This window comes from Narcine bancroftii, chromosome 1 (assembly GCF_036971445.1).
Source record: "Narcine bancroftii isolate sNarBan1 chromosome 1, sNarBan1.hap1, whole genome shotgun sequence".
Lineage (NCBI taxonomy): Eukaryota > Metazoa > Chordata > Chondrichthyes > Torpediniformes > Narcinidae > Narcine > Narcine bancroftii.
The window spans coordinates 82,006,674-82,033,398 of NC_091469.1; the positions used below are offsets into that span (position 1 = coordinate 82,006,674).

The window sequence follows — 26,725 nt, forward strand, 5'->3', positions numbered from 1 at the left end:
ATTCTTAAAACTTAAGAGCGAGCCTGCAGTAACCACATCAGATGGTGGCACATTCCAAACTCTCCACTCTCTGAGTAAATAAGTTCCCTCTAACCTTTCACCCTAAAGCCATATCCTCTCCTGTTTATCCCTCCTAATTCGTGGAAACAGCCTACGAGCATTTACTCTCTCTATACCCCTCATAATTTTGTCTCTATCAAATCTCTCCTCCTTTTTCTATGCTCTAAGGAATAAAGTCCTATCCTGTTTAATCTTTCCCTGTAACTCCTGAAGATCTGGCAACATCCTAGTCAATCTTCTCTGCACTCTTTCAATCTTACTGATACCCTTCCTGTAGTTGGGCAACCAGAACTGCACACAATACTCCAAATTTGGCCTCACCAATGCCTTGTACAACCTCACCATAACATCCCAACTTCTGTACTCAGTACTTTGATTTATGAAGGCCAAGATGCCAAAAGCTTGACAACCTTGTCTATCTGTGACGCCACTTTCAGGGAATTATGTATCTGAATTCCCTGATCCCTTTGTTCCTCCACAGTCCTTGGTGCCCTACCATTTGTGTATGTCCTACCTTGGTTTGTCCTTCCAAAGTGCAACACCTCACACCTGTCCTCATTAAATTCCATCTGGCATTTTCATGCCGATTTTTACAGTTGGTTCAGATCCCTCTGCAAGCTTTGAAAGTCTCCCTCGCTTTCCACAACACCTCCAATCTCAGTGTTATCAGCAAACTTGCTGATCCAATTTTCCACATTATCATCCAGATTATTGATATAGACAACAAACAACAATGGTCCCAGCACCAATCCCTGAGGCACACCACTAATCACAGGCTTCCAGTCTGAGAAGCAATCATCCACTATCACTCTCTGTTTTCACCCATTCAGCCAATTTTGAATCCATTATATAACCTCTACATGGATACTTGTCAAAGGCCTTGCTAATATCCATGTAGACAACATCCATAGCTTTTCTTCAGGGTCTGAGGGAATATCCTGTCAGGCTGGGGGATTTGTCAACCTTTATTTGCTCTAAGGCAGCAAGCACCTCCTCCTCTTTAATCTCTATATGTTCCATGCCAATTCACACCCTAAATTCATCTGCCTTTCCAACAATACTCCTTGCATTGAAATAACTACACCTGAGAACATTTCCATCTTGTACAACCCTTTGATTTCTGTCTATACCTGCAGTCCTCGCATGACCTTTATCTTTCTCCACCTCACTACCTACTCTAACACTCTAGTTCCCATCCCCCTAGCGCAGCACTAGCAAACCTACCCGCAAGGATGTTAGTCCCCTCCAGTTCAGGTGCAAACAATCCCCTCAGAACAGGTCCCACTTTCCCTGGAACAGAGCCCAAATGTCCAGAAACATGAAGCCTACTGACTGTCCCCCTAAAACATCTTTCTATCACCTTCTCTGTCGCCAAAATGTTCTGGAGTTCATCCAGCTCCGATTCCCTAACTCGGTTGTCAGGAGCTGCAGCTGGCTGCACCTTTTGCAGGGGTAATCCTCAGGGACAATTATTCTGTTCCAGATTTCCCACCCCCAACCAGAGTAATCCACTGCCCTAGTTGACTCCATTTACCTACTCCTAATATCTATCTGAGATATTATCTTCCCCACTGAAGCCTCACTCACTCACCGCCGACCTGTCAAAGGCCGACCTGTCAAAGGCCACCCTTCTGAAGTTTTGCCAGGCTGCCCTGCCAAAGCCTCACTCATTCACCATCATATCTGTCCACTGGCTGTCCTTAATTCCAGAATGTTACCCCTGCCCCCTTTTTTGTGGTCTCACTTTGTTTAATTAGCTCTCCTGTGCATTTGAAAATCCATCACATAGTTTCCTTTATATACTTACAACCAGTTGATATCTCAGGTGAAATATGAAGGTCATTGCAAGACTGCTTCTAAATAAATCAGTGCCTTCTCTGATGCAGGAAATCAGTTCATCAGGCCATGTCTGACTTTTGCAACAATGGCCTTGGAAGATGCAAGAAGGGTTATTGTCCCCATTAGTGACTCTTTAAAGCTTATTGTTTTATCTCCCATTTTAAATTTTAGATTTAGATTTCAGATTATTTTCCGAATATGTACATGACATCACATACCATCCTGAAATTCTTTTTATGTGGGCAATGCTGAATTACCACTTATTGGTAGTGCAAAAAAATGTACACATCCTATACATGTTAACAAATAAAATTGTTAACAGATGGATGACAAATGTAAACAAACTGAGAATTTAAAAAATAAATAAAATGCACATAAGTCCTTAAATGAGTCCCTGATTGTGTTTATTGTTGAGGAGTTTGATGGTGGAGGGTGAGCAGCTGTTCCTCAACCTTGTGCTGAGAGTCTTGTGGCACCTATACTTCTTTCCTGATGGTAGCAGTGAGAAAGGAGCACATGCTGGGTGGTGTGTATCCTTAATGGTTGCTGCTGCTCTCCAACAGCAGTATTCCCTGTAGATGTTCTCAGTAGTACCTTGTGATGTCCTGGGCTGTGCCCATTACCTTTTGGAGGGCTTTATGCTCAGGGTATTGTGTCCCCATACCAGACAATTATACAGTCAGTCAGTACACATCTGTAGAAATGTGCCTTGTTTAACCAAGTTGAACTTTGGTTCTGGTGATATCCACTATGCCTGCCATTTTGGTTACGACGGTTGAATGTTAGAGCAGACATAGAATTACAGGATGTTGTGATCAGCTCCCACTTCAAATATAACCATGCATTCCAGTTTTATAAATCCAGTCTTGTTAACTATACAAATCCCTTTTTTTTCCTTTTGCCACACCAGCGAAGTCACTAATAATATGCTGCCAAAATAGTCAGCTGTTTGCTGCCAGCTGCCCTTAATCACTGACTTTAAGGTGTAAAATATGGCAGTAAAGCTAGCAATAATTATAATTGTGCACTTCTTGCCGTCGTAGTTGTCCTATTTAATTCACAGAATTTTACAGGACAGAAGGAGGCCACTTAGCCTGTCAGATCAGCACTGACTATTTGAAAGAAATGTCCCCAATTAAGGGAGCTTTTGACAGCCCTCTACCCGCATAACTTTATGGAATGATTCGGTGAAGTGCACTTTCCTTGGTGTATGTTTAGTTTTTGGCAATTTGTTGAAATATACACTGAAATATATAAAAATGAGTGGATGTTAAATTAGGTTAGAAAATGCTATTTCATGCTTGCACTATTAGAATAAGAGAAAATTGAGCCTGATGCATGTTACTATTATCTATAGAAAGGAAGAGAAGAAATGAATTCATCTCCAGAGTTGCATGCTTAAAAGGGACCTTCACTTAATTCTGACTTTTTCCTGAAACTGAACTGGCAGCTATCCATAAAAAAAAACTGAGTGGAAAAGCCTGAACAAGACCCTTTGTGATTATTTAAGTCAATGCTTGCTGGCGATTCTATATTAGCTTGTGTTTGAGAATTGTTATTGTTTAAGTTGCATTGTTTTTTTTGTTTCATATCTAAACCTATGATAAGAAAGAGAAATTTTAGATAACTTTGATTTTAGATGATAATTTTAACATACTTTAGCAGCCCATTTTACAGATCTTGCCTGATTATCCTTTCCATGAAGCTATTGATTTAGTTAAGCTACATCAGATGAACAAATGCTTCACAATATGAGTCTCGTATCAATGATTTCCTGGGAAAATGGTGATTTTTTTTTTTAAACATAAAGTGAATACTCATTGTTGATGTGAAAATTGACCATCCCAGTAAAACTATCCTGTTTTCTTACAGTTATTCATGGTAGACAATGGTGCAGATGACTGGAGAATAGCCATGACTTATGAACGGATTTTTTTCATCTGTTTGGAAATATTGGTATGTGCTATTCACCCAATTCCTGGAAACTACACTTTCATATGGACAGCACGACTTGCCTTTTCGTATACAACATCTACAGCAATAGCAGACGTGGATATTATCCTATCAATACCAATGTTTCTGAGACTTTACCTTATTGCTAGGGTAATGCTGTTACATAGCAAACTTTTTACAGATGCTTCATCAAGAAGTATTGGAGCGTTGAATAAAATAAACTTCAATACCCGTTTCGTAATGAAGACTTTAATGACGATATGTCCAGGAACTGTACTACTGGTTTTCAGCATCTCATTGTGGATAATTGCCGCATGGACTGTCCGAGCTTGTGAAAGGTAAATGGTTACTCTGACAGCTTTCTCAGTGTTTAAAGGGAAATAGAGTTCTAGATTATTTTCAAATTTTGAATGGTAGTTTAAGAATCTAATTATACAACAATAAATATATCTTGTCTCTAAAAATAGGTATTTCAATGTGATTATGTTCATAATGTGATTATTAATTTCCCTTGTCAAAACAATTAAGAAAAGAAATGGAGAATTATCATTTTGACGCTGAAAATGATTTCAGGTAGGACTAGTGTGGGTGGGATATTTTGGTTCGAGTGGCAAGAAGGGCCTGTCTCCATGCAGTACGATTCTAACATATTTAATTGAGCTGATTTATCATTCATATTATAATGATTCAAGAAGATTTGTTTAACTATGGAGAATCACTCTATGAATCAACAAATTGTAGCATTCTTCACCCAGAGAAGCACTTTGGAAAGTACTTTGTAGGATGGAGGAATAAAGAGATATTGCAAAGTGGAGGGAAAGAGGAACTTAAGGATTTGGGCAAAAACAAAAGATTAGAAGCAGTCAAAAGCAGAGATGGTGTAAACGTTTTGGATAAAATTCTAAAAAGCATAGTGACCAAAGAATAGTGTCCAATAATGAAATAGAGGAATTGAGGTATAATGACAGGTCAGTAAAAAGGAAAGCTATGTAGAGATACAGATTTATAGAATATCCTGGGAGAGAGAGAAAAAGGCATTGAATGAATTTAAAGTGAAGATGCAGATCTTAAAATCAATTTCCAGAAACACAGATGGAGTATGACAAGGATGAAAGATGAAAGATCAAAACTATGTGTAGACGACGATTCAGAGGACTTCTTTCTGGGCAGGTTGTCATTAGTAGAGCGTGGAGAAAGATAAGAACAGTGTGTAGTGTTGTAGCAAACAAGAACATGCTTTAAAATGATCCTCTGGTTAGTGTGAAAGGAAATTACTTGGTACAGCTGATTTGATAAGGATAGGAAACTGGTTTAGGTCAGACTAAAGACCAAGGATTTCACATCATATGCAGAGAACTTCATAAAGTAAATTACATTCCTTCTGCAGTTTCACGGAAGTTAAAGTGTATTTAAAGAGCAGTTAGTTGAATGCTTGTAATTTAATTGTCATCACATTATGTTCTGAGGACAATAATATTTTGCTGGTTCTAACCTCATTCGGGGGATAAATTTGTTTTTTTACAATCACATTTTCATGAAACTGATATTTTCCATCTGTCTTAAACGTACTTGTCTTTTATATTATTCAACTGTAATCAATGTTTATGATGTTAAAGTATGTTTTGGCCTCAAAGGGACTAGACTCCACAGATTTGGCATTCAGAGATGGGATAGTCAGCAAAAGTTTGGTAGGAATACCATTGCACAATCACCAAAAGATATTTGGTATCTTGTGTCATGCTCAGGACATGTTCCCAGAAACAAAACCACTAAGTGAGGTTACTGCTGTGTGGAGGCCATTGCTGGCTACTGGCAACATCGATTCCATATGCTAATGGACCATTCACATCCTACAGTCTCACTCATTACCCAGCTGGATGTGATGGAAACTACCATCTTCTCTCTTTGTTTTCTCTTTGTTTGACTGCACAGCTTTTCGTGGCCCAGAGATTACTCTATAGGATCAAGCTTAATGTCTATGACCACTATTGAGCTTGTTCCTATAGGAAGATTTGTGGGTATCCATTGATGTGGGCGGACCAGCCAAGGGCAGAATTCACACTGGGTTTTCAGTACATCCTGATGGAATCTCTTTAAAATGCAGATGAATGTTTGAACTGGAGAACTGAAGGTGCTATGAAGAAGCAGTGCTCTGACGGTAATGTTAAATTACTGGTGTTAGATACAGAATGTGCACGTCATTCACTTCTGGATGTTTGTTCTGGGTTCTCCATATGTATGTTATGAACATGGAGACCATTGGGAATACAGAGTGCAGGGCATTTTATAATACCATGAAGTTCCACGTGGATGAGCCTTGTGATTGGCATGGTCCTTTAACAATACAGTACACTACAATTGGATGGTTGAGGCTGATTCAATGATATTTACTCGCATCCCAACCTACATAGTTGTTTCAATGGAGTCTGAGATTTCCATCTTCTTTCTGGCAAATTCATTTTCCTTTATTTCTCTGTGATCCTCCATCATAGCCCCACTTCTTGAACACTTGCCACTGCTATCTTCCTGCTGCCTGGTGATATCTTCAACCTAAACTTCTATCCAGTCCCTACAAGCAGTTGCTTCCCTGAGGTACTGACCTCACTTGAGGTGTTGCATTCATTTCTAGTTGCCTCACTACAGGAGGGATGTAGATGGTTTGGAGAGGATGCAGAGGAGATTTTGCAGGATATTGCCTGGATTAGAGAACATGTCTTATGGCGCAAGATTGACAGAGCTAGAACTTTTCTGTTAGGAGTGATGAAGGATAAGGGGTGACTTAATTGAGGTGATAATGGCAAATACCGGAGGACATCTGTTTAAGATGAGTAGAGGAAAGAGTTTTGGGGAGATGTCAGAAGTAAAGCTTGGGTGCCTGGAATGCATTGTAGTCTGGAATAATAGGTTCATTGGAAAGACTTTGGACATGTACGTAGATGTAAGAAAATTAATGGGATATGGGTATGAGTAGGTTTGCATAGGTCAGGACAAAATCACGTCGAAGGGCCTGTACTCTGCTGTAATGCTCTGTATTCTAATTTACTGCATTCCTTTCCATTTGTTCAGTAACGTTTTAAATTAATGGAGTCGTGCTTCACAGAACCATCTGCATTTGATGGAATAAACTAAAGACTGCAGACGCTCGAAATCAGAAATGAAAACAAAAAGTTGCTGGAATTTCTGAACAGGTCCGGCAGAGAAAAGGAGCACATGACCTTTCATCAGAGCTACCTCTGTTTAAAGTATGACACAGATCTGGTATTCAGTGATAGTGGGATAGTCAGCAAAAACTTAGTTTAGGAGGTACCCTTGGACAAATAGGTAATGGAGAAATGAGGAGTTTTAAAAAGGAAGCCTGATGTTTGGGACCTTGAGGATTGGGAGGTTTTAGGAATTTAATGCTTTTATAGCTAGATTAAATTTTTCCTGATTGAATGAACATGTTAAATAGGTGATGCTTTTTTTTTCTGTCTTTCCTTTTGGTTTGGACGAGTTGATGAAATATTTCCATTGGTGATATTCCTGTGTTTTCTTAAAACATCCATTGCAACAGTAAAGCAGAACGGAAGGGTGTTACGTTCCAAATTTTGTGGTAAGAAAGAACCCTCTCTAAACTGTGGAAGCAGTGCTTAATGAGATCTGACCAAGTATAATTGGAAAACTTTTAGAATAAACTTAGCACTTCAAACAACAAATTGTAGAATTGGTTACAGCCCAGAAGGAGGTCATTCATCTCTAGGCTTGTTCTTCACTTATTTCATCAACTTAATATCTATGCTACTGATTATTATCAAACTTATCAAAAAGTTCAAGCAAACAGGTTTAAAAAAAAATACCAATTTCATATTTGATTATCTTAATTCACAAATTTTCCTGCAGATGAGTATTAATCATGTCTCAGATCAGCATTCTGAGAGGCTTTCCTACCATGAAGGTTAAACTGATGAGCCTGTAGTTGATGAATTTATCCATACTCCATTCATTTGCCTCTCCCCAGACCTCTGGTACCATCCTTATAAGAAAAAAAATGTTTAAATATTATTGTCATTTCCTCCCTCACCACTTCAAAATCTGAGGATGAATCAAATCCTGTTGACATGGTTTGATTCCTTTCATGCTAATCTCCATGCTATCAACTTAATATGCCCAGAGTTTCAACCATCTCCTCTTTCAACATTTGAAACTATCCGTAAAGTACTCATTTCTTATTTGAAAATGTATGAGGAACTTTTTATTGTTTTCTTCCTTTGAAATGCTTTCTGCTGGATGAAATTCCAATTTTAGAAGCAACATTAAATTTCCATCATAATAAATAAAATTCAAATGTAACTGAAGCATAATGAAACTTGTGAGATTCTAGAATCTGTAGCCATTGATATCTGGAGGAATCAAGTGTGTAGGACCAAATATTAAATGGCTTTTAATCGCACCCAGTCTCTGAAACTACAACTTGCAAGATCTCCATTCACTGAATCTGTGAAGCATGTGAAACATGCAGCATATTAGAACATACACTACTGGGCCTTTGGCCCACAATGTTGTGCCAACCTATATAAGCCTATTTAATGAGCATTGCGGTTAGTGTAACATTTATCACAATGCCTTATTAGCACCAGCGATTGGGACCAGGGTTCAAATCCTGTGCTATCTATTAGGAGGCGGTACATTCTTCCCGTGTCTGCATGGGTTTTCCTTGGGAGTTCTGGTTTTGAAACATACTGGGACTGTAGGTTAGTTGGGTGTAAATTGAGCAGCATGGACTCATGGGTCAAAATAGCCTGTTATCGTACTGTATGTCTAAAAAATTTAAATTCTACAATTTAAATGTTCAATCTAACCCTTCCCTCCCTCACAGTCCATAACCCCCTATTTTCTTGAATCCATGTGTCTATATAGAGTCTTTTAAATATCCTTATTGCATCAGCCTCAACCACTACACCAGTTATCCACCACTCTCTCTGTACAAAACCTACCTCTGTCATCTTTTTTCTTACTCACGGTCAAGAGTAGTAAGTTGTTCTAGGTCAAAGGTGTTTTGGGAGATTTTTCCCACCTTTAATCCAATACATTGATTTATTCTTTGCCATATCTGAAGTATATGCTTTCGATTGGGGGTTATCTGTTTTCTTTGAAATTAATTTAATGTCCCATTTATATATAAACTCTCCTCCTATTTTTTCACCTACTGCATGTAATCCAATTTGTGCCCAGGAGTGTGGAAGGGAAGGACTCCCTCAAAGAGTGAAGCAAGGAACCTTGCCTGGGCTGCCAGTAACTTAGCCATGTACTCTGTTTCTACTATCCTTCGCTCCAATTGGGCTGATGCCAAAAATTAAATCAATTCTAGTGTAGGAATCATGTTGTCTCAAATAAAAGGAGTAATCCCTTTTGGATTCAGCCTTCTCCAGACATCTACGAGATTCATCTCTTTCATAAAGGTAAGGGTGGACTCCAATCAAACCAATGTCACACCATTTGGATACTTTCAGGAATAAGTCCTGTATAAATTTTTAATCATTGAAATTCGAGGCATAAATATTCATAAGTGTCCAGTATTATGAGTATATTTGTCAATGCATCATCACAAATCTCCATGCTGAGTCAGTGACCACCTCCCTGAACACCACTGGAACATTCTTCTCTATCAAGATAGCCACTTGCCTGGCACTGGAATTGAGGGAGGACATTGCCACTTGGCCCACCCACTCCCTCTTTAACTTTAAATGCTCTTGCTTTGCAAGGTGGGTCTACTGGGTGAAAAAAATTGTCTGCCTGCATCTTTTTTAGGTTTGCCAAGACTTTTTCTCTTAATCTATCTATTTATCCCATTTACACTAAAACTGACAAATTTGATTGACTTATCCATTACCCCAGATCACTCCTTCTCATCCCCTGATGCTTAACCTCCATCTTGATTCTCCTCTGTAGATCCTTGGCACAGGGGACTGCATTCTGAACAAAAACTAAACAAAGAACAAAACTGGGACCCATAATTCAGAACAAAATGAAAAATCCCCTAAAACAACACCCTCCTGTTCCTTCACTCTCTCTCTCTCTCTCTCTCTCTCTCTCTCTCTCTCTCTCTCTCTCTCTCTCTTCCCCCCCCCCCACCCCCCACCCAGTTTACTTTTACCCACCCTGGCATCAATAACCAAGCTATTGGCACCAATTCCCCCACCATCCTCCACTTATACCTCCCTCCCTTTCTTTGAGCTCCCAATTTTCATTCTTTACTTAAAATATACATTAATCTTTAAAGAGTAATACTATGGGGGGGAAAGTACCTCCCGAAGTCATCACAGTTCCATCCTTCCCCTGAATCTCTCTTTCCTCCTTATTTACATTTTAACTTGAAAGGATGGCAGGGTTCTTATGAAGTCCATTGCCTCCCTTGGATCCTTAAAAGAACTTTCTTTCCCCTCCTTTACTATCTTCAGCGTTGCTGGGTGAAGGAGGGTAAATTTTATTCTTTTTTGTTTAAGGCTTTTTTCACTGGGTCAAATTCCCTTCTGCTCTTCAATAGCACCACACGTGTCTGGGTAGAATAAAACCTTCACCTCCTCATATTCCACTGGACCCTCCCTTGCCTTCACACCCACCAACACTGTCCGTAAAATCCTCTCTCTATCCTGGAATCATTGGTTTGGTGGGGGGGAGTGAGAGACCAGGGGGCCCATTCTAATTTGTTCGCTCCCCAGTATATCTGGGATCCACTTTTTCAGGAACTCCATCATGTCTCCTTCATCCCACAATCTTTTTTTTGAATATTTTCTTAAACACATGTATAAGTACAGTTTTCATATATCACAATATTATATAAAAGAAATCATCAAGGCATGTTAAATCTATATAAAAAGAAAGAAAAAAGAAAAGGAAAAAAGGAAAACTAACTAAAGCACCTTTCCACCCTCCCACCTCTCCCCAAAAACCCTTTACCTATCCAAAAAAAACTACAAAAATATATATCTTTAAAAATAAACACTTATCTACTAAAATAAAAAGAATATATTAATTCGATTGCTCTTGGAAATGCTCGAAGATCTCACATTAAAAGCATTTCACAAACAAAGATAATTAATTGAGGGAGACTTCATGAAGCCAGAGGAATCAGAGGAATTATTTATAAATTTAAACCTAATATGTGAGCAAAGGGGCTCCAAATTTGTAAAAAAATTACCTCTCAGATTATACATAATTTTTTATAATGGAATACAACTTTGAATTTTTGCATGCCATCTTCCTAATGTGAAAGAAACATCAGAATTCCAAGTAGCAGCAATATTTTCTCACTATTACTAGAGCTAATTTAACAAATTTTAATTGAGAATCTGATAAATCTAATTTTAAAATTATATTTCCATAATTTCCCATCAAAAATAATTCAGGATTTAATGAAAAACAACACTAGTTTACTTGTTGCAAAAAAAAACTAATAGAAATTCAAAATAGTTTAACTTTTGAACAAGACCAAGTTGAATGTAAAAATGTTCCACCCTCGTCACCACATCTAAAACATACCCACACAATCTTAACTGTATTCCTTCTGATGTCTTCTAAGGTGTCTATCCCTTTTCCACACAACCATTTTGTGGGTTTGGAGAGCACCCCATAGTGAGGGTTATCCAATCTGTCACCCACCCTCTCAATTCTCTCCTCCATTTCCGATATCCTTTCTGTTGTTATCCAACCTTTCTTTGATTGCTCCCTGCCCTGCCACCAGTTTCTTCAATTTTTTTTTAATCTGGCCAATGGTGTCCAGTATTTCTTTGGCAAAAGGCATCAGGCCCTCTGTCACTTTATCTGACTTTCACCTCCATGTATTGTTCTTCCTTTACCACCTCTCTCTTCCTATTCCTCATCTTCATCCTCCTCCACGTCGCTTTATGACTCCAGACCTTCCCACCATGTGACTTTCCCACTGATTCCTCTCTGATCGCATTGTTCCTGGAGTCAGAATGCCCTCTGACGCCCGTTGGTTGGAGCTACCTTACCGGGTAATCTCTGCTTCTGCTTTGCTTTTTCTCCTGGGCCGTGGAGTCTTTCTCTTTCCCCACCCCCCCCCAATCATCCACCAACGTCACTGCCATCTCTTTATTGGTCCGGCTCCAGCCTTGGAGATCTCATAGGTGGATAGCGATTAGAGCAGGGGGTGGAATATGGACCCCTATTGTATGCGGGAGCTGATGGAGATGGAGATTGTGGAGGTGATGTTGTTACCAATCCACACTGATTTGGTTCTGGAGGTGAGAATATCCAGGATCCAATTACAGAGAGGGGTACTGGGGCCCAGGACTTGGAGTTTATTAATTAGTTTTGAGGAGATAATGGTGTTGAATGCTGAACTGTAGTCAATAAAGAGCATCTTGGTAGATGCATCTTTACCATCCAGGTGTTCCAGGGTTTTTTATAGAGCCAGTGAGATGGCATCTGCTGTTGACCAGTTGGTGTGAGAGGCAAATTTGAACAGATCCATGTCATCGTTCAGACAAGAGCTGATATGGATCAACACCAGCGTCACACAACACTTCACCACTGTGGTTGTGAGTGCCAGTGGTCGGTAATCATTTTGGCAGTTTACCACAGGCACTGATACAACCGAGGCCTGTTTGAAACATATCATGACATAAGATGAAGCCAGACGGTACTCAGTTTTCAAGTGAATTTAGGTGGTTTTTGAAAGAGAAAGCCAGCTTTGATCTTACAAAATGTTTTTACTTGTGCCATTTCCCAAAAAACTATGACTTGGTGACACTAACTTTTTAACATTTTCTGAGATGCTCCCATTGGCTTTTTGACTCGACAAAGTTGGCAGCAAACAAACTTTCTTATAATTTCTCTTTTTCAAAACAAAAATTTTGGTTATGTATTGCAATCTATCATGCATTCAAAGATAAGGGTTCTAACTGTTTTGAATATAATTGTTGGTTCCATGATCCCGAGAGGTTGTAGCTTGTGTTTGTTATGACTAACCCACGCACAACCTTCACCATTCCAAGAACCCAGCAATACTTAATACATTGTATCTGTACTGATTGGTTGATGGTTATTCGTTGCTATGGTTGCCTGGCCTTGAAAAGGAGCCAGCTTCAGTTGCTTGGTACCCTGGAACATTATCAGAACTAATGAATTTCAATAACATCACAATTCAATGAAAAGAGAAAAACCAGCCACAAACCAAGTATCAACCAAAGTATTTGATAATAAATGGTGAGTCTAATTTTATTGGAATCTTGTGTTCAAACTTGAGAATAAAATGATATTACTGTGTTTGATGGCAAAAAGACCTTTTTCCCCCCCCCCAAAAAAAGGGTCCAAAATATCCCCGGGTCTTTTAAGTGATGTTGAAATTAGGATGATTGTGGTGAGTACCGCCGCCGGTGATCAATGTCGCTGCATGACTCATTATCACCACCGGCATCTATCGTTGGGGGCTAGTGGCGGGCTGTTAGGAGACTGACCTGATGGCTCACTGTCAGTCCCCACGCTGATCCCACCGCCCTGCTCTCCCACCACCCCCCCCCCCCCCCCAACCACAACAACCTGCTGCTATGTATATACGCCTGCATCTATATGAAGTCATCAGGCTGGATGTGATGACCGTCACTTATGTGTGCTGGGGGGAATCATTTTAGTTCTAAGAATGAAGCATCACCCCTCCACGTGCAGTCCTTTCTGAACATCAAACACATGACAGACTGGGGATGAGGATTTTTTTTAAAACTCCCACTATGCTCCAAACATTGAACTGAAGATTTAAAAAGGAAACATAATATATTTCACCATGGTGGGCCCCACAGGGTCAAGCACAAGGAACAAAGAAAAGATTCAAAATGGCTTGAGCACAGTTTGGGCACTTCGTGGATTCAGAAGAAAACTGGTATGAGTATGTTGAACGACTTGATCATCATTGTGTAGCGAATAATATTACTGGCACTGCCTGCACCTATTAACTGAAATTGCTATTTGTAAGCCAAATGGCCAGTAAGACTTTTCTGCTGTTTTTAAAAAATAAAATATAAAAAAAATCTCTTGGCTCTGGATACACCTGGATCCAAAATTTATGCAGAGTTGTACACTATAATAGGGGAACATCTTAAATTAGCATTTCTTTCTATTCACATACCACTTTATGCCAGAGGTGTTCTGTGATTAGTAAGGGATTGCTTAAGGTGGTATGTGGGTGGAAAGAAAAAGTTTGAAAACCACTGTTTTAATCGTACCTCATTGACTCATTATGTGCATGGTTTCATAACTCCAAGGGAAATGGGTCAATTATAATTTTTCTCAAGCAAAATATTTCAGTGACAATTGGATCTAGAGCAGTGATTCTCAATCTTCCCTTCCCACTCACATACCACCTTAAGCAATCCCTTACTAATCACAGAGCACCGATAGCATAGGGATTACTTAAAGTGGTATGTGAGTGGAAAAAAAAATGATTGAGAACCACTGATCTAAGTCCCAAGCCACTTGTTGTAGTAGAAAGCCAAAGATTTTATTACAGAAAACAGAACAGACAAATCTGTAAGTGAATATTTGGCAGAATTACGTAAAACTGTCACACCAGTGTGAATTTGGTCAATTCTCAAATGATGCATTAAGAGATCGTTTAATAATGGGCTTAGCCGACCACAGTGCCAGACAAAAATTACCAAGTCAAAAAGATTTGACTCTAATTCTGTATATGAGACAGCCTTAGATTTTGAGACAGCAGATAACAACATGGACATCTGCCAAAGCGATCCTCTAGTGTTGAGCAAATGTTCCTGTCAAAATTGCTTCCTCTGCGGGAAAAGCAATCATATGCCTGATAACTGTTATTTCAGACAGTCAAGTGCCATCTATGTGACAAAGAATGGGCACATCAAAGGATAAAAGAAGGGAGAGAGATATGAAAAACTCCCCACTGGAGTAAGAACGGTGGAAGAGAACGACAAAAGCCCCTGAACTGAAACATATGACTCAGAAGAAGATAAGGCGGGGAAAATCGTGTATGTGAGTGGATTTAAAGATAGAAAATCAGAATTCTATGTCAAGGTTAAAATCAACGAGTCCCTGCCTCACCTCACCATTAAACAGGCCAACTCAGTGATAAAATCGGTGTTAAAGTCAGGGTATTTGGAAAATGCATCGTAAACGTGGAATATAAGGAACAAACACCAAGACAACTAGCCCTCTACATCATTGACACCAAAAGGCCAGCCTTGTTCGGAAGAAACTGACAATCCTATATTCAATTAGATTGGATGGAAATTGGATCCATAATGAAGCTGTGCCTAGAAAATAAAGACAAGTGAAAACTGGAACAACTTCTCAAGAAGTACCGGGGGGATTTTGAAAAAGGCCTGGAAAAAATCCAAGGAGTCCAGGCAAAATTACGTTTAAAACCAGGTGTTTAGCCTAAGTTTTTTAAATCCAATTTTTTCTTTGCCATAAAAGGAAAAATTGAAGTGGAACTTAACAGACTGGAAAATGAGGGAATATTGGAAAAAATCCAGTACAGCGATTGGGCAGCTCCCATTGTATCAGTGCGAAAAGCCAACGGGGAAATTAGAATTTGTGGTGCTTACAAAGTCACCATTAACCAGGCTTTACCGATACCAGAACACCCTATACTCAAAGTGGAAGAATAATTCCAAGCCTTGAACAGAGGAAAGAAATTCACCAAGTTAGAATTATCGCAAGCCTACTAACAAATAGAATTTTGATGATGACTCAAAGAAATATGTGGTGATTAATACTCATTTGGGATTATTCACCTATTCTAAATGCCATATGGAACATCAGCAGCCCCAGCTACATTTCAAGCAGTCATGGACAAATTATTACATGGACTTGACATAGGTTGCTACCTCGATGACATTTTAATTACTGGTCAAGATGACTCTTAAATCTCAAAGGTCCTAACCCATTTGCAGGAAACTAATTTCTGGTTGTGCCAAGACAAATGTATATTTATGGAACCTTCCATCACACATCTGGATTTTGCAATTAACAGCAAAGGATGTGGAATGAACACTGCTGGCACCGAAGCAGACCGCGGAGCACCTTACCCAACAAACTTAGCTGAATTACAATCTTTCCTGGGCTTGGTTAATTGTTATTGAAAGCACATCCCAAGTATGTCAATGCTGTGCAGTCCACTAAATGAATGGTTTAAAAAAAAAACAAACCAGAAATAGTATTTGAGTGACTAGACTAATCATGCAGTGGACCGTTCAAAGAAATAGTTACATCAAGCAACAATGTTCTCATCCACTATGACCCAAACAAAGAAGTTAATCTGGTGGTAGACGTGTCGCCAATAGGACTAGGAGTGATGTTGTGACAAGTAACTGAAAAAGGGGACCAACCAGTGGCTTGTGCCTTCCAGTCTCTGATGACAGAGTTATGCACAACTGGAAAACTATTTCACCAATACAAACCACTAAGTTTGATTCTACGGCCTAAAAAGGAGATACTAGTGCCAGCGCTGACAAGAATTCAAAGATGGACCACGTTGCTCATTGCATATGACTATGATTTAAAACCAAAAACAGCAACACAAAACAACCATGCTGATACGCTATCAGAAACTAAATGGAAAGAGGAGATAATTCAGTGGATGACGGAAGCTACAGCTATCAATCAAGAACAACTTCACTGTCTGCCTTCTTCTTTGGCTTGGCTTCGCGGACGAAGATTTATGGAGGGGTAATGTCCACGTCAGCTGCAGGCTCATTTGTGGCTGACAAGTCCGATGCGGGACAGGCAGACACGGTTGCAGCGGTTGCAGGGGAAAATTGGTTGGCTGGGGTTGGGTGTTGGGTTTTTCCTCCTATGTCTTTTGTCAGTGAGGTGGGCTCTGCGGTCTTCTTCAAAGGAGGTTGTTGCCCGCCGAACTGTGAGGCGCCAAGATGCACGGTTTGAGGCGATATCAGCCCACTGGCGGTGGTCAATGTGGCAGGCACCAAGAGATTTCTTTAGGCAGTCCTTGTACCTCTTCTTTGGTGCACCTCTGTCTCGGTGGCCAGTGGAGAGCTCACCATAGAACACTATCTTGGGAAGGCGATGGTCCTCCATTCTGGAGATGTGACCTACCCAGCACAGTTGGATCTTCAGCAGTGTGGATTCGATGCTGTCGGCCTCTGCCATCTCGAGTAGTTCGATGTTGGAGATGAAGTCGCTCCAATGAATGTTGAGGATGAAGCGGAGACAACGCTGGTGGAAGCGTTCTAGGAGCCGTAGGTGATGCCGGTAGAGGACCCATGATTCGGAGCCGAACAGGAGTGTGGGTATGACAATGGCTCTGTATACACTAATCTTTGTGAGGTTTTTCAGTTGGTTGTTTTTCCAGACTCTTTTGTGTAGTCTTCCAAAGGCGCTATTTGCCTTGGCGAGTCTGTTGTCTATCTCGTTGTCGATCCTTGCATCCGATGAAATGGTGCAGCCGAGATAGGTAAACTGGTTGACCGTTTTGAGTTTTGTGTGCCCGATGGAGATGTGGGGGGGCTGGTAGTCATGGTGGTGTCTGCCTATTACAGTGAAAACGATCAGTAAAGAAGTAAAAAAAAATCTCTGTAATCAAGGGTCCTCTACTTCACATTAAATGGGTGGCCCGAGGGTGAAGCGATGTCAGAAAACTTAAAGCTTATTATACAAGATGCCATGAAATATCAATTGAGGAAGGTTGTTTATTTGTGGAGAACCAGGTCAATCATCCCGACAAAATGGCAGACAGCTACATCATAAGAGCCCTTATGATGTAGATGTGAGCATTTGTCAAGATTTGCAACCCAGAGCTCCTCAAGCCGAAGCGAATACATGGAAATGGCCATCACAACCCTGGCACAGGATTCACTCTTTTACTTTTTGAAAATTTTATTTAAAAATTTTACCATGCATGTAATCATAGCCAGATGAAAAATACAGTCATAAAATATTAGTATCAAATCCATTATACATGATGATATAAAACCCCAACCCCCTCCCCTAAACAAAATCCCAAGAAAAGAAAACAAATGAAAATAAGAAAATGCATGGAAAAAGAAAGATAAAGAAAAGTAAGAGAACAAATATAAAAACCTGGTTGCCGAAGGGGACCATATCTATATCTTCCAATACTTCCAATGCAGTTAATGAGGTTCAAAGCATAGGGAAAATATCTATAAATTAATTCCCTCAATTTGTACATACTGGTGTCAGATTTTCAAAAATACATCATATTTATTTCTCAGATTATGAGTAAACCTCTCGAGTGGAACACAGCTACACATTTCTGTGTTCCATCGCTCCATACCTAGATGGGTATCCGACTTTCATGTTACTGTTGTACATTTTCTTGCTACTGCTAAGGCAATCTTTACACAATCTTTTTGATATATAGATAATTTCAATTTTGTTCTTATCCCTTCAATATTACCTAATTAACATTGGGTTTAGTGGGAATTTAATTCCTGTAACCTGTTCTTAAAAAAAAAGTTGCCAAATTTATCCAAAAGGGTCTCACTTCAGGGCAGGACCAAGTAGAATGTAAAAAAGAAAGTACCTATCTCCTGGCCACATGTAAAACACTGGTCTAATCTATTTAACTTCTGTGGCGTGAGATTATAATTGATGTAAAAAAAAATATATATTGAACTTATCTATATCTATCATTTACAGTGTTTGTCATACTATCTCGACATAACTCTGACCAATTTTGTTCATTGCTGTTAATATTTAAATCCATCTCCCATCACTGTCTGGACCTATGTATCCTGTTTGGGAGTCCCCTTCTGCAATAGCTGAAATAAATGTTTATATGTCTATTGCAAATCAGCATTTCCACATCACCACATATCGGTAATAATATTGTTGGACCCAATTTATCTCTAAAATAAGCCCTTAATTGATAATAACAGAAAAGTGCATTATTTTGTATCAATATTTATTTTTTAATTGTTCAAATGGCTTTAAGTTCCTTCCTTCATCATAATCTTCTATAAATCTAATTCCTTTCCGAGACCAAATCTTCAAAATTTATCAATGAAAATTGGAGTAAGTCGATTCTGTATTAAAGGCATTTTAGACAGAACAACTCTCCACGTTCCAATTTTGTTGTTTACCTTATTCAAAAAATTAATCAAGTGATTCAACAAAGATAGTACTATTATCAATCGCACCTACACAGAAAATAAAAATTAAAAACCCTCTTTACTGATCAAATCATTTTCAAATTCCTTCTTGCTGATTAACTGGGAATGTTCAAGGAGGCAGGATCTTGCAAATAAATCTGTAGCCTTTTTGCCATGAAGTGCGTTTCACTGTTTTAATTTCTTTCCTTCTCGTCAGTAATTCCAAGCCTACGTCAGGATAGAAGAATATCTTTGCTCCATGAAATTCCAATGGACCTTGTATGTCTTTGACACCTTGATAGCGAACCCATTTAATGAGTATAGTCCTTGGTTTCTCATCTGGTGGAGGCTGGTATCTCAAAGCTCTGTGCATCCTTCCAATCCCAGGGCCTCTGCAATCCATCTTTGAAAAGATCTTATCAGGTCATCACCTACTTTAAGACCAACAATTTTAATATTATTTTTTCTACTAAAGTTCTCTAGTAGATCAACTTTTCCCCAAAGTTGCTTCTTTTCAATTGGCCATGCATCAGTCTCATTTTCTATTTTCACCATTCTGTTCTGTACCTCCTCCATTCCAACCTCCACAGTTTTAACTTTTTCATCCACATTGTCCAATTTATTTTGCAATTTATGTACAATAGCAAAGTATTTCTTCATCCATTTATCTGAATGTTTTATGTCTGTTCTCATCTCCCTCAGTTCTTTTAATAACTGAGCATTTGTACAATCCTCTTCCTGTGACATTTGTAGTATCCTATCTTATCTTTAGAAACTATTATCTGCTTTGTTACTTCCTCTTGATCTTCTTCCTCTTCATCACTGGTTTGTGAATCAGATAGAGAAATCTCTTGTTCTTGAAATAACACTTGATATGTATCTGAGCCAGCAAAAACGTTGCTGGATCAAGCGACATCTTGGATTCTTCTGGTCTGCAAATGTGCATCCTCCTGCGGTTGTGCAGCTTGGCATCTTCCTCTTTGACGCCATCACCCCGGAGAAGCAGCTGTGATGAAGCTGTGGAGCATCGGACGACCCTGTAGAGGGCTCAAATCGTCCAGGGAAGAGCTCTCACCTCGGATCTATCGAGACAATAGGCTTCGATTCTTAGTCTTGCCATTGTTCTGTCTATGTTCGCGATGGGCCAGCAACATCTTCCCTCTTTTAGGTGACATGGTTAGATAATTGTAAAGTAATTCTTAAGAAGCTTAGAACAAGCTTGGTTAAATGTACTTTGCCTATTTAGAACTTTTTAAACTAATTCCCGGGAGAGTCAGATTTCCACTTCCTGACTCACAGGATTCACATTGATTTTTATTCACAAGAGAAAACTTCCTCATTGTGGTCGATGCACACTCCAAGTGGCCAGTGGTAGTACACATGAAGAAAACAACACAGAGCAGACCATTGAAAAATTGCGAAGTATATTTGCATTGTATGGATTACCGATTGATTTGGTTTCCAATAATGGAGACTTGTAAGGTAATCCTATGGGATAACAGTATTCGACATATTTTGTCAGCACCCTACCACCCAAGCACAAATGAGGAACCAGACAGTTTTGTACAGACCTTCAAGATGGCCATGAAAAAGGAAAAAAAAAAATCATTAAATGGATCATGGAGTCATAAAATTGCAGATTTCCTTTTACCTCCAAATGAACAGTGTTTGGACATAACTTGAGAACAGTGCTTTCCACAGTACATCCAAACAAGATCCTTCAAAGAGAACAATCTACATCTCCCGATAATTCTACCCGATCTATGGAAGTGGGAGAACCAGTACTGTTACGAGACCACCGGGATAATAGGGGACCATGGGTGAGAGGAGTTATCCTTTAAAAAAAAAACTGACTATGGAAGGATATCTTTTTCAATTCTGGATAGGATGTCTTTTTATAAGTTAAAGTGGACTCCGTTTGCTAATTATATGCTTTTAAGTTTGATTTAAATATATGTTTAAGCATGATATTTTGGTATTGATAAAAAAATTTTTTGTTAGAATTTTTTTTAGGTTAAGTTTTATTTCTTTTTTTTGTAAGTGGATATTTTTTTTCCATATATAATATTGTTAATTTTATTAACTCTTCACTCTTTATTTTGGGGGGGAGGGCTGGACTAATTTTAAGTTAGATTACTAATATTGTGTTACAATTAACGGGGGGGGGGGTTATTTTGTGTAGTTTTCTGATGTAATATTGTAATCATACCATTTTTATTTTTTTTAATTTTTCTTTAAATGTAATTCTCTATTGTATTCATGTTATAAAATTTTAAATAAAGTCTTCAAAAAAAAACTAAGTCCTTGTTCTTACCCTATTCTGGTGGGAACTAAAATATCGATCAATTGAGAGCAGTGAATTATACTATGGCCAAGGCTCTTGATCCTACGCCAGTGCCACAGCGGTTCCAGTTACTTGGTGGATTATGGGTAAGGAAGGCAACTATTACTCCTGCATTGAGCCAGCTGCTGCCTCCTTCTCTCCCACCAGGTGTGGGGGCCGAGAGTCACCTTTCCACCGAAGGTAAGAGGGTGCGCCAAAGGGATTGGGGTGGGGGTGGTGGTTGTGAGGTCTCCCTCTGAAATTGGAGAATTTATTATGGCAAATTAAGGTTACATGTGTAATGTCACCTACCGAAAAAAGTGCTGGTTTTTGGAGGTTGCTGGTGTTCAAAATCCTGGATAAGAGGTTAGGCACCTTGTACTGTAGCTACATATTTCAATAACATTAAAAGCTTACCTGTAAATACACTAAAACAAATCTTAATATTCTCTGCTGTAAAGGGGGGGGGTCTTATATGCCATCAAATACGATGCTTCATGTTTTGTAATATTGTTCTCATGGCTTGTTGCCTTTTTGCAATGTTCATCTGTGGTCATAAGATACAAAAATACTAATCTCAGTTTTTGTTTGAGATTTTTTTTTAAAATTTGTTACCCTCTCATTATTATTCTCTCTCTCTCTCTCTCTCTCTCTCTCTCTCTCTCTCTCTCTCTCTCTCTCTCTCTCTCCTTTTCTCCCTTTCTCTTATTTTTCCCTGTCTTTCTTTTCATCTCAGATGTTTCCATTTGTGATTTTTGTTTTATTATTTATAATTTCAAGTATCTCATTTATATGTTCCAACCACAAGTATCTGGGCTACAGGTACTTCCACACAGATCAAAAGCTTTGTTGGATGCAAAATAATTTTATATGGAATTAAAAATTCAGTTGAATCCTTGTCACATACACTTTCTGCTGTTGTTTCCAGATCGTTCATTTCCAGGTGGTTGTGCACACTTTGACATCACTTGTTTAAAATTCATTTAGAACATGAGAAGCTGGAGTTTGCCATCATGCCAACTTCCCTGTTCAGACAATCTTTTGCTCCACTACCATTTTTCTGTAATATCCTTATTCCTTGATTCCCTTGGCATTGAAAGATTCATCAATCTTCAACATGCTAAGTGACTGAACCTTCACAGATTCTTTTGAGATATTTCCTCACCTTCACTACATGCTTTGTGAAGACATTTTCTCAGCTCTGTCCTGATTAGTTGATCCATTATTTGGCGGCTGAAGGCCCAAATTCTAGTTTCCCAAGCCAGAAAAATATTATCTCTACATTTATCTATCAAACCTTATAAGAAAGTTAAAGGTTTAAATGAGGCCACCTTTCATTCTTCAAAGCCTGAGAGTTGGTAGGCACAGCCTTTGACAGACCTAGCATCACAGGATTATTCTGGTGAACCATTGTTAAGATCCCTGTAGAGAATGTTTCTTTGCAAGGGAGACCAGGCGTGCACACAATATTCCAGACATGATCTCACTAGGGCGTCTCGATTATTGAAGCAAGACATCATTACTCAATTCTTCTTGCAATTGAGGCCAGTGTACATTCATTTTTTGAACTCCTTACTATCCCTGCAGGTTAACTATCACTGTATGAGAACAACCAGGTATCTCCGAACACCTACACCTTTCAATCCCACACCAATTAAAAAAACATTCATGTTTTATTTCTCCACCATACTTTTTTTTTAAACATGCCCATGTCTTGTCTGCTCCTCTATTCAAATATATTCCCCAGAAACTTCCCTGCATCCTCTGAACAGCTTTATACATCCATGGATTATGATTTGTACAGCATGTGCAAACAAAATTATGTCTTGCTGCAGGAATTGAGGCTTTAGTAAAGCCTTACCTTGCCTGCGACTGGGACGTCTAAAGTATTAATCCTCTGGCACCAATTTTTCTTGGTGATTGGTATGCCTTCAATCTCCTAACAAGGACTCAGAACAAAGCATGCCTCACCTCCACATTCCCCATTAACTATTAGAAACCTGTGACCTACTTGATTTCTTCCCTTCTCTCAAAAGAAGGAAAGGGAAGTCTTTTTTGTGTGTCTTTTTCTATTGGGAATGTCTGTAGAATGCAATAAAGTATCACATTTTGGAGTTTTTGCAGAAGCTTCACAAGTTTACCCCATTCTACAGCTTTGTTTTGATGTGTATTTTTAGAAGATAGAGGATTTATGGCCCTCTGTATTTGGCACAGTTTCCTAACTGCATGCAGCCATGGCTTTGTTCAATCTCTGTATATGACAGGTGTACCTGACTGCTTTTCTCTTTCACCCTCCTGGTTCTATACCATTCAATCTACAAACATCTGAATGATTCTCTTGACTTCTTCAAAGATTTTGGCCTTCATGAAAAGGGTATCTGCTTTGTCTTAACTGAATTTATATCTAAAAGTATAAAAGTATGAGTATAAAGTATAAAGCCTTAAAGATTACTTAATGGATGTTTAAAAAATATGGGGGTATATATTTAACATATTAACATAAGGACTTTTGTACTGGGCTTGCTGAACCAGGGACTATTATTTATGGGAGCCTGGATAATATTTGAAGTGAAAGAGATGTGGGAAGGGGACAGGGCAATAGAGCCATTTTGGGTCCTTGTCGACTCTGACCTGATGGGCCTGTGTTCATTTTAAATTTGCTGCTTTGTCTTGATTTTGGCATCGATAGAAACTTTTTTTTTGTCTCTCCAACAGTATGCATCGGATAAACTGTTTTATCTGTTTGTAATAGATAAAATAGACAAAATAATATGTTACATTTTACCCTAGAAATTCTTGTGTGCCAGTTATAAGGCTTAGTTATTTAGGGAGGCAATGATTCAAGCTGACACCAAGGTAAATAATGTTCAAAGACTGAAACTGATACAAACATTGAAACACACTTTAAACTACATCACCAATTACTGTGCTCAGGAAAGCACATAAACCAGTGTTGTTTATCAGGATTGAAATCTCCAAATGTATCCCAACCACTCCCATGAGGAAAAACGTAGTTAGTTTAAGCCCATATGGATCTCTCTTTTAAGGTCCCAGATTGTTGTTTTATTCTCGGTTTTCTAAAAGCTTTGCTTTTACCATAAATTGATGCTTGAGCTTCACCTTATAATAAACTAAATTATTACTGAAAAAAGCATTTTTTTCTGATCTGTTAGATTAATGCTGTCTGTTGTGTCAATAATTTCACTCTCATTGGTTTTGACAATGTGGCAGGCCCAGAGATTCCAGTGCTGCCAAAAGGGCTCACTATCTGAAAACATTTTCAATCACCCACTTATGTCATTTGGCCTACAATAAAAACTTGTATGCAAGTGGCACATTTCCTGAACCAAAGTGTGCTAATGTGTACTTCATCTGGAAGCTGGGATTGGGGAAAACTGATTGGGTCTGACCTGTGGCCAGGAAAGGGGAGTGGATTACTGAATCCAGATGTGCAGTTATGATTGGGAGACTAAAAGGTGGAATGGATCAGGACACTAGTTATTGGGCAGTTTAAGGTTCCTTTTATTATCATATAATAATTATTACAAGCTCCTGTTTTATTTAGTTAATGTCACTTTGGGAGTTAGTGCTGGCTGCAACCATTCACAGTTTTCATAAGACTGCAAGGCATCATCCAGTCCAGATCATTAACAAGGTTGATGGTCTTAATTAAGACCAAGAACAATGGTTGTTTATTCAGGAAAAAAGATGGTGAGAGAGGATCATGTGATTGAGTCATGTAATAGGGACACTTAAGGAAAAAATTCAGTATTGATCAGCCGGCCATCTTGTTACAAGCCCAGAGGACCCCAAAACCCAGCAGCAATAGATATTCACCAAGACAAATGGTTACTTAAACAAAAGTTGCTTTTAATTATCTTTAAACATCAAAACAGGATCACACTTTAACTTATTACTATTAACTTAACTTACCTGACTTATCCCCCTTCTAATTCAAAGTGCACATGTATATAATGTGTGTGTGTAAATTCAGAAAAGTTCTTTGAGTCAAAGTCCAATTTCACTTCTCATTCCTCCAAGTTTACTGATTGCAGGCAATTCTTGTATTATGCACAGAATTTAACATTTATGAAGTTCACCAGGCTTTGGATATTGAAAATTAAATGGTTACAGCTCAGGAAGGTTCTTGTCGGTTTTCAGGACACAAACTGATCCATTTTAATCAGTGTCTTGCTGAAGAAACTTGCCCCATCAGGGTATTCAGATGATAACCTCTTTCTTTCAGGTCACCACAGAGTTCCTTTTCATTTCCCTTATTTCAAGTGAAACATTAGGCAGCCAGTCTTCTCCTCTTGTATGGACCACAAGGGCTTTGACCAGAAGAACTAATCTGCAAAATGATCTCTTACATAAGCTTGCCAGCTTGTCTGATTCCAGTCCCAGCTGCTGCTGAACTGTAAAACTGCAGAACTGAATTCCCTCTCTCTCCTCTCTCTCCTCTCTCTCCTCTCTCTCCTTTCTCTCCTCTCTCTCCTCTCTCTCCTCTCTCTCCTCTCTCTCCTCTCTCTCCTCTCTCTCCTCTCTCTCCTCTCTCTCCTCTCTCTCCTCTCTCTCCTCTCTCTCCTCTCTCTCCTCTCTCACTCAGAGAAAAAGCTTGTTTGACTGTGTAGCGTAGATAAAAGCTCACACTCGACTGGAGGGAGAACAAACGCTTTTATTAGTTTACAACACAAGTAAGGTTCATAAACAGGCTTCAGAGGGAGTTCTGGGTTACACGGAGGAGAAGGAGTCAGGAGGCGGGACCAGTTATCAGTACAGCGCACTTCTAATGAATCTCAGTTCACTACACCCTCTCTGCTTGCAAAACCACATGACCCTCTTAGAATAGCAAGCTGCATTTCATACAGCCTGCGGCTCCAAATTACACCTCTGATCTCTTTCATCTGTTCCTTTTCAAAACAACAATCCATTAGTGAGGTCTCTTGGGCACTCCCCAAAGATTTTGCAAAGGCCCCCAGGAGCTACCCTGTCTGGCTTGAGCAGAGCTCCAATATTTTAAATGAGATCTGTTTTGAAGTGTTTGTATGTGACCTACACTTAAAAACCTGCCCCAATTTAACTCCCAAAAATATATCTGTACACAATACAAACACAAGATAATCTATCACAATCTGATAAACATAGAGGTGGAATGACTCTATGGAAATGGACATTTCTGCTGATTCTCCATGTTAGGGGAATTATTGAACCACCATGACCATTGTTATGGACATTTTTATTGACCATTCTGGGTAAAGGAAGCAGGCAAATTCTTGCACTGGATCGTGACCATTGGATTGGTCATTTTGACTGACCTGTACCTGGAATCTGGAAGCATCGTGGAAGTTTCCCCTCTGCAAGGAAGAAGGGAAAATCATTCGTATGAAAGGACATTTCTCTGGAAGCCACTTGACAAGGATTTGTGAATTTTTGGCAGTCTGATCACTGTTTTACC

The 26,725-nt window shown here is 39.1% G+C and overlaps 1 protein-coding gene across 3 annotated transcripts in view; it reads left to right on the forward strand.

Annotated features, from left to right (window-relative positions):
• LOC138760432 (small conductance calcium-activated potassium channel protein 2-like) overlaps positions 1 to 26,725 on the forward strand; it is a 136,586-nt gene that overhangs the window by 33,700 nt on the left and 76,161 nt on the right. For 2 of the 3 annotated variants that reach the window (XM_069931019.1, XM_069931027.1), the window contains one exon: positions 3,772 to 4,190. In XM_069931019.1, coding sequence (XP_069787120.1) covers positions 3,772 to 4,190 — 419 coding nt within the window. Of the gene's footprint in view, positions 1 to 3,771; positions 4,191 to 12,991; positions 13,060 to 26,725 lie in introns of those variants that run through there. The other variant, XM_069931030.1, reaches the window with a different exon arrangement.